This window comes from Capsicum annuum, chromosome 9, assembly GCF_002878395.1.
Source record: "Capsicum annuum cultivar UCD-10X-F1 chromosome 9, UCD10Xv1.1, whole genome shotgun sequence".
Classification (NCBI taxonomy): Eukaryota; Viridiplantae; Streptophyta; class Magnoliopsida; order Solanales; family Solanaceae; genus Capsicum; species Capsicum annuum.
Window position 1 is genome coordinate 13,855,343 of NC_061119.1, and position 15,359 is coordinate 13,870,701.

At 35.3% G+C, this 15,359-nt stretch overlaps 2 protein-coding genes across 2 annotated transcripts; both read right to left on the bottom strand.

Moving 5' to 3' along the window:
- Positions 1-7,451: 7,451 nt before the first annotated feature.
- LOC107841639 lies at positions 7,452-10,365 on the bottom strand. Its single transcript, XM_047396194.1, has 3 exons — positions 9,150-10,365; positions 8,311-8,602; positions 7,452-7,593 (listed from the first exon to the last, which is right to left on the bottom strand). Exons 1-3 carry the CDS (start codon positions 10,363-10,365, stop codon positions 7,452-7,454), a joined length of 1,650 nt encoding a protein of 549 aa, XP_047252150.1.
- A 459-nt stretch (positions 10,366-10,824) lies between these two features.
- Positions 10,825-12,760, bottom strand: LOC107842948 (cytochrome P450 71AU50). The gene is made up of 2 exons (XM_016687025.2): positions 11,665-12,760; positions 10,825-11,565 (listed from the first exon to the last, which is right to left on the bottom strand). The coding sequence occupies exons 1-2, from the start codon at positions 12,535-12,537 to the stop codon at positions 10,954-10,956; spliced, it is 1,485 nt and encodes a 494-aa protein (XP_016542511.1). The 5' UTR covers positions 12,538-12,760; the 3' UTR covers positions 10,825-10,953.
- Positions 12,761-15,359: the final 2,599 nt, after the last annotated feature.

The window sequence follows — 15,359 nt, forward strand, 5'->3', positions numbered from 1 at the left end:
ACTTTTAGTCAAGTCATCCTCTTGATTCCTATAAGACGTACCTTTTAGTCAAGTCATTCCCTTTGATTCCTATAAGACGTACCTTTTAGTCGAGTCACTCCTCTCGATTCCTATAAGATGTACCAATTAGTCGAGTTATTCCCCTTGATTCCTATAAGACGTTCCTTTTAGTCGATTCATCCCCTTGATTCATATAAGATGTACCTTTTAGTCGATTCACTCCCCTTGATTCCTATAAGATGTACCTTTTAGTCGAGTCACTCCCCTTGATTCCTATAAGATGTACCTTTTAGTCAAGTCATTCCTCATGATTCCTATAAGACGTACCTTTTAGTCAAGTTATTTTCCGTGATTCCTATAAGACGTACCTTTTAGTCAAGTCATTCCCCTTGATTCCTATAAGACGTACGTTTTAGTCGAGTCATTCTCCTTGATTCCTATAAGACATATCTTTTAGTCAAGTCATCCCCTTGATTCTTATAAGACGAACCTTTTAGTGAGTCACTTCCTTTGATTCCTATAAGACGTACCTTTTAGTCGAGTCATTCCCCTTGATTACTATAAGACGTACCTTTTAGTCGAGTCATTCCTCGTGATTCCTATAAGACGTACCTTTTAGCTGAGTCATTCTCCTTGATTCTTATAAGACGTACCTTTTAGTCAAGTCATTCCCCTTGATTCCTATAAGACGTACCTTTTAGTCAAGTCATTTCTCTTGATTCTTATAAGCGTACCTTTTAGTTGAGTCATTCCCCGTGATTCCTATAAGACGTACCTTTTAGTCTAGTCATTCCCCTTGATTCCTAGAAGATGCACTTCCTAGTCGAGTCATTCCTCTTGATTCTTAGAAAATATACTTTCTAGTCAATTCATTCCCTTTGACTTCTAGAAAATGCACTTTCTAGTTGAACCATTCCAATTAACCCATAAAAGATACATTTCTTTGTTCAGGTTTTTCAAGTAGTTATGATGTGACTTTCACAGAAGTTCTCTGACGATAAACTGGGGCAAAAATTTAATTGTTGTTGTTTGGAACTTCACTTTTACAGAAAATGGAATATCTGTTTATAATAATCTTTGTTTGGATAATTTTCTTTCTAGTTTTGATGTGATTTCAGGAGCCCACCTGAAGAACAGGGTGAAGAAAAAGAATGTCCAAGAGCCCGCATAAAGAACAGGTTAAAGAAAAAGGAAGTCCAGGAGCTCGCCTGAAGAACATGGTAAAGAAAAAGTAATTTCAGGAGCTCGTTTGAAGAACATGGTGAAGAAAAAGTAATTTCAGGAGTCTGCCTAAAGAACAGGGTGAAGAAAAAGAAGTTCAGGAACCCGCCTAAAGAACAGGGTGAAGAAAAGTAAGTCCATGAGCCCGCTTGAAGAATAGGGTGAACACTGTCAGGTGAAGAAATAACAAGTCAGGAGCCCGCCTAAAGAATAGGGTGAATTTTCAAGTTCAAGTCGCAAAGATTCGAATCAAGATTCTAGAGAAATTGCATTTTTTCACTTGTATTTTTATTTTTGATTTTGTTATTCACGTGGATGTAAAAAGTAGAAATAGTGAACCGAAAACTCGATGGAATCTCACTCGACCTCTATCTCTTTCTCTCACTTTTTACCTTTGAACTACACGTGACCTAATTCTCTTATAACCTGAGATATGTAGAAGGTCCAAAACCAGGACTTAGTCACATCTTTTCTTTTATTTCTAATTTTATTTTATCCTTACTTTTCGAATAATCGTAAGGTCAAAAATCATATCTTGTCTACTTTGTCTTATGAAAACTTTTCGAGATTCCACACAAGGAGGGAAAAAATGTAGACACATGATTTTTGACCCTCCTCGAATTTTAACTTATTTTTTTATTTTAAATATATATATATTTGATCCGATATTTTTTTAATTCTTATTTTATTTTAATAAATTTGTAGTTGAAAAATAAATAACTAAATAAAGTTGATTTTGAGATATATTATTTTATCTTAATTTAAATTTTAAAAATAATACAAAAATTAAGAAAAATATTTTTCTTTTTTAATTTTTAATAAATAAGCTAGTATTTTTAGAAATATCTTAATTATATTTGTTTTTAGCTTTTTATGAACTTTTATTGTATTTTCTTAAATATAAAAATTAATTAGCTTTTATTATATTATTTTTTTTATTATTATTATTTTATTCATTTATTTATTATTTTTATTTAATAGTATTATTATAATAATAAAAAAATCAAAATTTGAAAATCCTATCCTATCTGTTGTAACTGTTCCCCCAAAGTCCTTTTATTTAAGGACTTCCCCCTACCCAGACAACCCAGAGGATTCTAAGTACTATTCTCACCACCTATATTGTATTACACTCTTAGCACCTATACTGTATTACACACTACAAAAAAAGAGAGTGAAAAAACAGAGAGCAAAAACCAGAGAAAAACAAAAACATCAAACAAAAGAGAGAAAAGAGGAAATTCGAAGTTGGAGGTTTTGTCAAATTTTTGGTGACAAATTTTATAATTCAGGTTAAAACATTCAGGTTCTTATTCAACTTTGTATTTATTTTAATAAGTTTTTGTTATAAATAAAGTCATAACATATATTTTTTTAGTAATTTCATGAATTGTTGTATGAAAATTCATTGTAGTATCCTGTTTTATCTATGTGATCCTTTATTCAAGTATTTTGTGAATGTTATTAATAGTGAAAAGTGAAATTAATAGAATGCAGCAAACTGTCTGATTTTTTATGTGTATATAACAAAAATATAGTAAAAATTGCTTACACAGTATTTCACTTTTTCACAGATGCACACACAACATCAACACATGCACATACTACATACACATATTGTTTTTTTTTTCAGTGAGCACACATTCACACTTTCTCCCTTTCCGGTCACAAATATGTTGTGACACATTCGCACACAACAGAAAGAGAGAAAGATGGTATCTGGCGAGTGAACGAAAAAAACAAAAGAAAAACAAAGAAGAAATAATAGAAAATCAGTCAAAAATAGAGAGAAAAATGGAGAAAAACAAATCGCAAATCCCATTATTCCGGTGATGTTTTCACCGAAAATGGCATTCCGTCGTCAAAAAATGTCACCAACTTAAAACTCCGGTCAAAATCAGTGATCAACACACCAAAATAATCTAAAATTCGGCTGACTAGGCACATGTACCAATCCGGCCACCTTCAAACTGCCAAAAATCGACAAAACCACGCCGCCCCACACCCCTTCCCCAGATCTATCATCAGCGCTACCCTTTCCCCTCCCTATCAGCCGGTACGACCTCCTTACTCACCAAAATATTGGTCAAACTCATCGGAAGACAGTACCAACCACGCCGGCGGCCCTCAATTGACCAGCACGATCCCGCCGCCTGCAAAATCATTAAATCAGTCAACCCCCTCCCTTCTCCCTTTCTAGATACAGCCATCATCAATGGCCGACGATCCGACCTCCCCCATCCCCTTTTTCGTTACCCCACCGTCCAACTCCGGCCAGTGACCATCTCCATTAAAAAAATGATGCTATCTGTTTCTGTTAATAATATTAATTATCATGAGATTTTTATGCAGACTATTAAAATGTTAATTTTAAATATCTTTGGAAATCTGCCTTTTACTACATTAGAAATTATATTAATTTCCTTATTTGACAATATTTCATCACTTATCAACTTGTAATTAAAAATACAATATTAATTTAAATCCTCATTATTTTAAATAATTATGTTTCATTTTGATTTTATATATCTTTGTTTTCGGGTTGCTCAATTTTTCTTTCATGAATTTTTGTTTAAATCAGATTATTGGAATTTTTTATGTTTAATTTATCTTATAAAAATATGATTTAAGTTTTGTATGAATTTAAAGAGATTAAATTTAGGGATCATATTAAATTTAGCTTAATATAGGTAGATTTATGTATTTTATTTATTTTATTATTATTTCAATAGAATTTAATAATCATTTATTGATTTAATTAATTGTATTAAATGAATTTTGATTTAATTTATCATTAAGAATTTAGACAAATTTTAGAAGCATTTTAAAATATTTGTTTAAATTAAGAATACGACGTACGCATCTTTTCGAGATATTTTTAAAAATTCAAGGATGCAATAATGCACCTTGATAAATATTTTCCTAAAATTAATTCTCACTGATTTATTTAACGTAAAAGACATAGGTAGCCAACGATTTTAGGCCTTAATATAATTTATAAAAATAGTTTTAGTCAAGATAAGTCAATAAAAGCAATCGTTCTAGAACCACGAGACTCAAGGGGTGTCTTACACCTTTTCTTTAGTCAATAGAATTCCTTACCCGATCTTCTATTTTCGCAGATCAAAATAAAAGAGTCATTTCTGTTTGACTAGAGATTCAAAAGGTGACTTGGAACATCATAACTCAATTTCAAGTAGGACTTTATAAATAAACTAATCCCTATTCAAAATTATCACCTTACTTGAAAAAATACTTCGACTCGGCCCTCAAGCGGAAAGAGGTCTGACATACGGGATTCCCTCAAAATATGGTCAGTGGTTTTCTATTTACTACAAATACTACAGCTTGGATCTGCGTCAATTCCTATTTGATTTAGGAATTGCTTAGCCGGAAGTCTGTTATGAAAGCAAATCCAAAGAAAAAAATTTACTTTATTAGGGCACTTCAATTTCCAAATCCATTTATAGTTAAGAGTTAGAATCAGTACATTGGGAGTTCTTCTGAAGTAAATGTTGATATGCCATGGCTGTTGAAAAATGGTTTCCTGGTGTGAGATAACATCGCATCTTATCGATAAGGTTATGTTGAGGGATGGTGGTAGCGACGATTACTTCGGCTATTGTCTTAGGAAGACGGTAGCTTAAGGTATTTAGATCCCATTTCCCATTTTTAATCAGAGCATCCACTATTTGTTCTGCATTCGTTTTGTTCAAAATAGTATGAATTAAATTTCTTAAAGAAACTTTGAAGGAGGACCACGAATCTTTCCAAACTCTTATTTTTTTACCATTCCCAAGTTCTCAATTTGATTATTCTAAACAGACCTCCCAACCATGGGTGATGTTTTTCCAAGTACTGCTTCTATTTTTGGGATTGTTTTAAAAGTTATCCAATCTTCCAATCTTGGAGTATTTTGGTAATAGTACGAGGCCCATAGGGAGTTTGGTTGATTGAAGATTCTCCATGCTAATTTAGCATGGAGAGATTGATTTCTGATCTTTGCTTTTTGAATACCTAGCCCTCCTGTGTCTTTAGGTTTGGTGATTGTATCCCATCCTACAAGGTGCATTTTTCTTGTTATCATTCAACCCCCAAACAAAGTCCTGTTGAATTTTGTCTATTTATTTGAGGAAGGTTAGTATATTGTATAATGTGGATAGGGATACTATTAAGGCAAGCTTTCGCTAACATAGTGCGCCCGACCATATTTAAGAAATCTGCCTTCCAACCCGATCGCTTCTTTCTAAGGTTGTCAATGACAAACTGAAAGTTCTTGGCACAAGGTCTAGTGGAAAGAATTGGGAACCCTAAATATCTTCCAAAGTACATGCGGAGATATTGAGGATGGCAGAGATATCTCTTTTTAACTCGTTACCATAATTTTTGGAAAAAAGAATTTTAGAATTCTCATAGTTGATTCTTTGCCCAGACCAGATGCAAAATTTTTGCAAACTATTTTTAACATTTATACAACTATCCCTATCAGTTGTAGACATTAGGATTAGGTCATCAGAAAAGAACAGATGGCACAGGTTTGGGCCAGACTTGCTATTTTTTATACGGTCCCACATGTTGTTTTTGATCTCATGGTTGATGTTATGTGCCAGAACTTCCATGCAAAGAATGGAGATATACGGGGAAATGGGATCTCCCTGTCAAATTCCTCTAGAGGGGCTGAAAAAGTCCGTCCTCGTAGCATTGACTAAAATAGCAACAGGGCTAGTACATATGCAGGATATAATAAGGTTTATAATATTCAATAGGAAATTAAAATAGTGTAGTATATGTCTGATAAAAGACCATTTTATTTTATTGAAAACCTTTTCTAGGACGTTGCCCTTATCCCCTTTTATTTTATTAAAGTTTCTGATTATTTTCTGGATGATAATAGCATTAAGCTTGTCTGACACGGGCCTATGATTTTGTCCATAATAGGACACATCCTTTTTGAAATAATTTTTGTAATGATTTTATATGACGCATTACAAAAACTGATGGGGCGGTAGCTTTTGAGGTTTTGAGCATCAAGGTTCTTTGGAATGAGACATATATGGGTTGAATTGATACTGGGATCAATAGATTCCTCCACAAATGCTTCATGATAGAATAAAAAAATTGATTTGCGTAAAATGTCCCAATATTTCTGATAGAAAAAGGGTGTAACCCATTGGGACCTGGAGCTTTAAAGGGATGAAAAGAGAAGACGGCCTCATTGACTTCTCTCTTAGAAGGCATTCTTCCTAGGTCTAATTTGTCTACCTCGGAAAGGCAAATTTTGGCTACCGGGACTGCCACGCGGAAGGATTTGTGGTGGTTGGATTTAAACAAGTCCTCAAAGAAGGAAAAAATATGGATTAGTAAGTCATCTTGGTCATGGATATAAGACTATTGTCCAGTTTTAGCGAAACTATCCTATTCCTTCTTCTTCTAACGAGGGTTGAGGTATGGACAAATTTTGTGCTTGCATCCCCCTTATTTAACCACGTTATCCTAGACTTGAGTTTCCAGTAATCTTCTTCCATCCTAAGGAGGACATTATAATCATTTATAAGCTCCTTTTCTAGTTTTTGGAGGAACATACTGCGGTGATAGTTAGGGGATTTTTGAATCCCATAGATTTTACGAAGCAACTTATCTTTTTTTCTAAAAATATTCCCTATGTTATTGCATGCCCATGCAGATGCTTCTTTTTCAAATATAACTACTGCCTCAACTAATGGAGGATCATTTTCCCATACGTGGGAAAGTATGTTAATAAACTCTGGATTGGTCATCCATATTTTTTCAAATTTGAATATACGCTTTCGAAGATTATGGTCATCCCTAAATAATGTTAGAAGGAGAGGGAAGTGGTCAGAGTGAGTATGAGGTAGGTGGATTACGTGGGCATTAGGGTACTAAACAAGCCAATCATTAGTTACAAGGATTCGGTCCAGTCTCCCAAGGATTAAAGCATTACGATTATTGATACTCTTATTTAGCCAAGTATATTTACTATCTTTGTATCCCATATCTATAAATTTGTAATAGTTTATCACTTGATGAAATTCAACGGATTGAGATCTGTTAATCAACTTACCACTTTTCTTTTCTGAGTTGGATAGGAGCTCATTGAAATCACCTCTTATTAACCACTTACCTGGGAAACTGTCCTTGATATGTTTGAGATTTTGCCATAAAGTCTTACATTTGTGAGTATATGTACTAGCATATATACAACTATAAAGCTAAGTATCATTGTTGTCTCTTACCTTAACAATAGCATGAATTTCCTGGTTTGTGGTAGCAATCTCGTCCAGTTCCAGGATAGAGTCATCCCACATGACTGCTAGGCCACCTGCATTTCCAAATGTTGGGTCCTCAATGATCCTATTAAAAGAAAAATCATTGAGCAGTAGTTGGTTGTCTTGCATCTTTGTTTCCAGCAAAGCGACTAGAGGAGGCTTGTGCTAATCCACTAAAGACCTAAAGTTCCTTCTAAAATCATGGCCATTTTCCCCCCTACAATTCCATATTATGAGGTTCATGGATTTGTTCCTTTGTGGTGGGTTTATCAGAGTAATTTCCCTTGAGGTATTTCTCAAAGGGGGAGTTTGGTTCATCATCGTTGGGTTCATGACCAGGACATAGTTCCCCACCTAGGGGGTGAAGGGTCGTCGGATGTCTAGAGAGATCTTTATTAGATTTTGGGGTCAAATGAGGATGAATTTCTTGGTGAAATTATCATTGAACACCATTACTTTTATATCCTTTAGTACAGTTATTTCAGTTCTTGTTTCTCGCATTATATCTAGATCTTCCTTTATCTCTCAAATAGAGGTATTCACTGGACTTGGATGAGCTAAAATGGTATTGGGAGGTACCTGGAAGGATGATGCTACATTGTTTTCCTGTGTTACTGCCTGATTCTCCAGTGGTCCGATCGAACTCGACAGGTTTTGCATTTGTCCTTCCCCTATCATCATTCCTTATATCTGCCAATGGAAGTACAGTGGGTCTACGTCCATAAAGTTATGATATGTTTGAAACTGGGGTGGAGATATCGGGATCATTTGTGGCTGCAGAACTAGTATTGTTGGGGTTTACCAAGTGAAGAATGGGATGGTCGGTACTGGGAAGTTTATCGGGGCTTGAAGAACTATCGACATCCATATGTGGCTATTGTATAGTTCCATTTCCCTCCTTATCCCTTCCAAAGCTAAGTAAGATAAGAGCTCCGGAGTGCTGATGACACACATGACCTGCCTGTCTTCAAAGTACACATGCGTCACAAGAGCTTGGACTTGCAGGTCTATCTCCACCCATGACGTAGGGTTAGGGTTCAGAGGAGCTTTCGGCGTAGAGTATATCAGCATTGAGCCCTCCGACATCCCTGGAACTGGATAAAGATAGATTGGAGGGAGGCAGATTGGAGACGCATGAGGGTTAAGTGGGTTCATCATGTGTGGAGTGTAGGAGGTTCTTTGGATGGCTTGGTTGTGTAGTGATCGTTTTAGGCGTCTGGGCATCATTGTTATTTATATTAGGAGTATTGGTTTGGTAAGTGATATTTGGAAAAAAGACCGTATTTATTTTAGTTTGTGAAGGTTCGGGGATATTAGAAGTGGAAGATTGAGGATATTTTGTGGGGAAATTTACTGAATCAAGAGTAGTAGATTTTAGGATTTTATTACTGTTTGTAGTATCATTAATTAGGGGTGCTCCACTAAAAGTGATATTTTTGCCTATAGCATTTGTGGTGGAGGATTTTTCCACGTTTAAGTTAATATGACGTGGCGTCCTTGTGCTGGAGCATTGAGCGTCAGCTGGAGGACATGACATGTCCTTGACCCGTACAATATCAGTAGGGGTCAATGTAGGCCCTTTAGTTGAGATGAGGTCATTTACTGTGGCCCTTTTTTAGGGTATATTTGTAAAAGTGTTACCTTTGCTTTCCAGCTTGGCAAGGATGGCATCAGGCCCATTTTCTATGTTTTGGGGAGAGTTCAGAGTAGGCTTAGAATTGGAACTCCGGGGGATATTTTTATGATAATTTGTATCTTTAATCTTAGATTGAGTGGGAGAACCTTCTTTAGAAGTGGAAGGAATAAACATATCCTTACTTTTAACAATGTATTTAGTCGTCTGATAGTCAGTGGACTTACTCGTGTCTGTGTTATCGACTCTGACAGCAGTATCCTCAGGTAGATGTTGATGATAAGTCACACTTATTCCCCTTGTCCTAGGAAGGCTCTTGAAGCTAGTACTTTCATCCATGGAGCGTGATGCCACCTTAAATTGGTTATTCTTGGTGCGTTTTTTGAAATTGACCACCTGCCAGTCCTCTTTACTACATTCATTGTGCGGAGTTTGAGTTTGTGGTGTGGTATCTGTAGTTTCCTCAGGAAGCATAGTTGCAGGGATTGTACATCGATTATGACACATCCCGAGTGTGTGTCCTATCATTCCGCAATTTGTGCATAGGATGTCGGCCCCTTCATAAACTATAAATTGTTTTAAACTTCCAATGTATATGTGCTTCTTGACTGGGACTCCCATTGGAACTTCAATACATATTCGGGCATATCGACCTCGAAGCGTTGTAGATGTACATATATCCGTCTTAACTAGTTTTCCCAATTTGCTACCAATTTTGGTTAGAATTGAATGGTCGTAGTATTCTGTCGGTAGTTCCGGTAGGCGTATCCATATAGCTGATACAGTTTCATTTGCCTCCGATGCTGCGACGTTTGGGTGCCACTTTCTAACCGATAGAAAGGCTCCGTTAATGAACCACGACACTTTTTGGAGGGTTGTTTGCAAGTTCTCCTTTTTGAGGAATTGAACTATGAAATAATCACTACCCAGATCAATGAGGATTAATTCTTCCGTAGGTTTCCACAACACTGAAAGTCTATTTTTGAGATAGGCGTGGTTAATCTTCCTCCTCGTTAGTTTAATGATCACCGAGTATGACCATGGGCGATAGATTCGAGCTTTTTCCACCGCCGTTAGTACGATGGCTTTGTCAGTCAGATTGTTAATAAGCATCGTCTCTTCTCGATTCATATCCACCTCCATTGATTCAGAAGGTGTGTCCGGAGATTTTGCTGAAGTTTCACTAGAAGGGACAATTTGGGAAAGTGCGTTTAGGTAGTTCATAGTTGAGTAGCTTATGCTTGAGTGTCGATTTGGGAGTGGTGGCTGATCTTGGCAGCCTTCTGGTAATATCTTATCAGTCGGGTCTATTTGGATGGGATCCGTGGTAGATGAACAGTTAGAGAGAAGTTAGACCTTCTCTCTCTAAAGTTAGTCGTTTAATTCATTTGTAGAATTTATTGTAATTTACTACTTTTGTCGTCCCAATTCAAAATAAAAGGTACATATTTAAGAACTTGCACAAAAAATACTACAAGACAACATATCTAATCGTCTCACTGTTCTTCACTTTTATTTATCTTGTTTTTTCTGTTAGACAGTAGCTTCTTCGGTTATGATTCACTTGATGAGGGAACAGTTAGGTGCCATCACGACTTCAAAAAGATTTGGGTTGTAACAATACCGGTTCTTTAGTTTGGATCTTTTATCTCTTTACTTGTTAAAGCACATTCAAAAAGTAAATTAAACAAGAAAAAAGAGGTTAAATTGTATATATGCAAAGAGACTCTTGACTGGCAGCATTTGTAAAATAGCAAGGGAAGGGAAGCACACAACAATCACAAAACCATAATGTAGAAACTTACATCTACATCATTTGTTTAGCCTATAAGTAGGAATAGCCATTAAAGGGTTTTGTCTGGATGTTACTATCCCAAAGTGCTCATCAATGTCCAAATCACTAGGCTGCATACCATTTGGAAGCTCCCACTCAAAGCAATGCACCAATTGTGCCACCACAAGGCGGACGACAGTAATTCCCAACTGCATTCCAGGGCAGCTTCTTCTCCCAGAGCCAAATGGTATAAGTTGGAAGTCGTGTCCACGAAAATCTATACTGCTTTCAAGAAATCTATCTGGCAAGAACTTGTCAGGCTCAGGCCAAACATTTGGATCCCTCTGAACAGCGTAACAGTTTACCAGGATTCGGGATCCCTTTGGTATGTGGAGATCAGAGACAACACAATCTTCCATGGACTCATGATAAAATAGCGGCGCTACAGGATGCATCCTCATGCCCTCTTTTACAACCATGTCTAAGTAGTTTAAATTCTCCAGGTCGGATTCTTCTACCCTTCTTTCAAGTCCTACAACTTCTTGCAACTCCTTTCGTAGCTTCTTCATCACTTCAGGGTGCCTAAGAAGTTCTGTGAGTATCCATTCCACTGATGATGCAGTAGTGTCCATTGCAGCAAAAAGCATGTCCTGTATAGAAAAGGAGGAAACTGGGGAATTAATTAGCACAAACTGTTTCATTCTCAAGGCATGTGATACATATGACAAAGTAGGGGTACAAGTACATACCAAGAGTATAGCTTTTATATTACAACGGTCAAACTGAAATTCTGCTTCTCCGGATTTCATTACGTCCATCATGGTGTCCACAAAGTCCTTGGTTTGCTTCCGGTCATGATCCTCGACATGTTCATCAATAATCTTCTCAAGAAACTCATCAAACACCTTTGAAAGATCCTTGAGCTTGCGAGTGAGACCCTGGAGATCAATAACACCAAGGAGGGGGAAAAAATCTCCAAGATTTGGTGCGGCTGATAAACGCACAACCTCTTGAACAACAGCTTTGAATCCCCTCTTGTCCAAGTCCTCATCCATGTACTTCTTTCCAAACACCATTAAGCAAGTCACGTTTGCATTCAAGGATGTAATCTTTGCACTAAGATCAAGAGCTACATGATCACGAGCTTCCTCTTTTAGAGATTCAATCAGAAGTTCAACTTCCTGCTTTCTCATGGATTGAAACGAATGGATCTTGTGATTGCTCAGAAGGTGCACTGTGCACAATTTCCGCATGTTACGCCAATACACACCATACTTTGCAAATATCATATTTTTTTGGCCATAAGCCAAATATTGAGATGCCTCATGATGAGGCCTACTAGCAAAGATGTGATCATATGTCTTGAGAAACTTCTCAGCTGCATCAGCGGACGAGGCAATGGTCGTAGGTACTAGTCCTAATCGCAAATACATAATAGGACCATGTTTCTTGGCTAGTCTTTGTAAATCTTGGTGTGGATTTTTGCCTAACAAATGAAGATGTCCTAAAATGGGAAGTCCTGTTGGACCTGGAGGAAACCTTTTCCTCTTCTGAATGTTTAACAACTCACACAAGGCATATACAAATAGAGCAACCACTAGAGTTGCCCATATCAAAGACATTGAGTTCAAAGAGAAAAATCCTATCTTAATTTAATCAACTATATATACACTCTTATGACGAAAAAATCTGCCAAGCCCTGTATTTTAAACCATACACTTAGTACTCCTGTCGTATGATTAATTACCAAATGTCAAATTTCTGGGCAAGCACTTAATACTCTTATCGTAGAATTAATTACCAAATGTCAAATTGCTTGGCCTAGAAGTCAAGGCAAGTCTGCTTCCTTCTTTATAATGTCTATAGGACCATACATTTATGCTAATGTCTGGACCTACTAGCTTCATTCATTTATTCAAAGTAATTTTCTGGTCATTATATGGCTGCAATTCCTAAAGCCATTGACAAGAACCATGTGACATTGTACAAGATATTAATGGGTTCGTTACCGGTTAGTGGGTAGAGAGGAGTTATCTATGCATTAAATTTAACATAATTTATATACATATGTTTGGTTGATTTTTTTTTTTCTTTTTTCCCACATTGCTGATACAATGTCTGGTTCACATTTTTACTATTACATGTATGCCATCTACAGGAATCTACGCATTATTGTAGGCAGAGTAAAGGCCAAACACATCGGCAAATCCCTAAACTTGATACAAACTTTCACTTTGTCACCTAAAGTGGATATTGTTCATTTTAAACACCTAAACCAACCTTCAACTGTATCAATTTAAATTAGTTTTCAAGTGTGAACTGGTTTTTGACAAATTTTTATAACTAATTTATATTGGAAAGGGACTTCCAAATAAAGAAAAGGTTTGCGTGGCTTTTCGGATGGTGGAAATGGTTTGTATTATTGATTTTTATGGAAAGAGACAAGTGTAGACGATAAATTTTTTTAAGTCAAGAAAATAATAATCGAGACAGAAAAATTGCAGAAAAAAAAGTAATATTTTATTTCAAATGTAGTAAGTGTTACAATCTCTATGATAATCCTCTGATTCTACAAAGTAATATGAACTTGGACTTGAACTTGATTTGAATGCAAGGGCTTGAGTAGCTTGATCTTGAATCTTCGTCTTTGGACTTGAATTTGAATGTTAATTCGTCATAAACACTTGGATGGTTGCCACGATTGATGAATATGAACAAGTAACTTGATCTTGAACAAAATTTCCTTCTCTCTTGATCTTGAACTTGATCTTGAGCTTGATTATTTTAAATTTATAACTTGCAGAGAAATTATAGTTTTTGATCCACGAGCTCTCTTCTTGCTTTTTGTTTCTCAAAAATCCTCTTTTTGTGAGTTAGGAGGACTCCTATTTATAGTTGGAGGGGCAAGGTAATTGTGTGAATTGATTGGTTGGTTTAAAATTTACCAATCACATTTTTTGATGAAAAGCTCTAATTTGATTGGCTAAAACATGTCACGTGCACACGTGACAGAATTTTAGTGGCTCATTTCATTTAACTTGGATTGCCACATAATATCGACGTATGCCATATTTTTAGTGGCTCATTTCATTTATCTTGGATTGCCATATAATATTGACATATGTCATGCTGTGAGTGGCTCATTTCATTTAACATTATGGATTGTCACATAATAATGAAATATGTCATGTTTTTAGCGGCTCATTTCATTTATCTTGAATTGCCACATAATATTGACATATGTCATACCGTCAGTGGCTTATTTCATTTAACATGGATTGCCACATCATATTAAATTAACCCTATGTATTTGAGATTAGATGATTAATCCAATCATATTAGTCATATTATTTGGACTATTTTCTTGAATTTAATATAGTCCAAATAAATATATGAATTTAAATAAAATTTCAATACTTACAAATGCCCCTATTTCAGGACTTGTTAAATTTTTTTTTTTTTTAAAATAAAAAAAAAATCGATGAACTAGACTTGAAGTACAATTAAGACAACAATTTTTTTTTTTTGGTTATCTTGTACATAATAAATACTTGTTTCTTTGGTTTCAAGTAGTCATAATATTCCACAAGAATATTTTTTTGAACTATGTATGCGATCAAAGTATATAATATAAAATAATACGGAGGGAGTAAATAAATATTCATGTTGAAAACTTTCACGAGCAAAAATTTCCCTAGTAATGAATATAATAGTTTACTGTTTGTAAAATGGGATCCACATTTTTGGGTCATTATCTTTTAAGCTCTTGATAAGCTTTAAAAGATTTTTTGATTGAAAAGAAAATATTGTTGTCCTTATCTCAAAAATATTTGACTTATCATTATTATATTTGTGTTGGATTAAGATATTATTATTTATTGAAACTCTTTTTTTTTTAAACTATAAATAACAGCTAGCCTCTTTGAAACTGCTCAACAATTACACGGAGAAACTTCTGATAATCAGTCAGCAAGGACGTTATCGATCTTTGCCGAAAAAGAGTAATATACATCCTCCCTTTTTAACAAGTCTTCCTCCTTTTTTTTTTTAATTGAAAACGTTTGAGCCCCCCACTTTTTTTGTTTGTATGTGTGTCGTCCAAAAAAAAAAAAAACATGGCCTAGCCACTATTGTTGACTTTCAATAATTTTTTTTAATGATTTCTTTTTCCACTTTTAAAGGAAAAGAACCCAAAAACAATATTGCTTCTGTAGCCTTTTCATTTTTCAATTTTTTTTTTTTTTTTACTTTTCAATAATATTTTTTTTAAAAGAAAAGCAATTAAAAAAAATACTACTTTAGTTACTTCGGTAGCTTTTTTTTTTTTTTTGGCTTTAACACCATAATTTTGATGCTTTTTTTAAAAAATATAGAATATTTGAGCATAGGACGGCATAAGTGTCACCTTATTTGAGCCAAAGACTGTACACCATCGAAGGCAAAG

Bases quoted from the DNA above. Each gene is read 5' to 3' on its own strand.
- LOC107841639 (XM_047396194.1), bottom strand. From the start codon at position 10,365: ATGAACTACCTAAACGCACTTTCCCAAATTGTCCCTTCTAGTGAAACT. The intron at 8,603-9,149 runs GTAACACTTTTA...ATCTTTATCCAG, and splicing joins TGCCAAGCTGGAAAGCAAAG to TTCCAGGGATGTCGGAGGGC. The intron at 7,594-8,310 runs GTAAACCCCAAC...TTCTTTTAATAG, and splicing joins ACCATCCCATTCTTCACTTG to GATCATTGAGGACCCAACAT.
- LOC107842948 (XM_016687025.2), bottom strand. From the start codon at position 12,537: ATGTCTTTGATATGGGCAACTCTAGTGGTTGCTCTATTTGTATATGCC. The intron at 11,566-11,664 runs GTATGTACTTGT...TTTTCTATACAG, and splicing joins ATATAAAAGCTATACTCTTG to GACATGCTTTTTGCTGCAAT.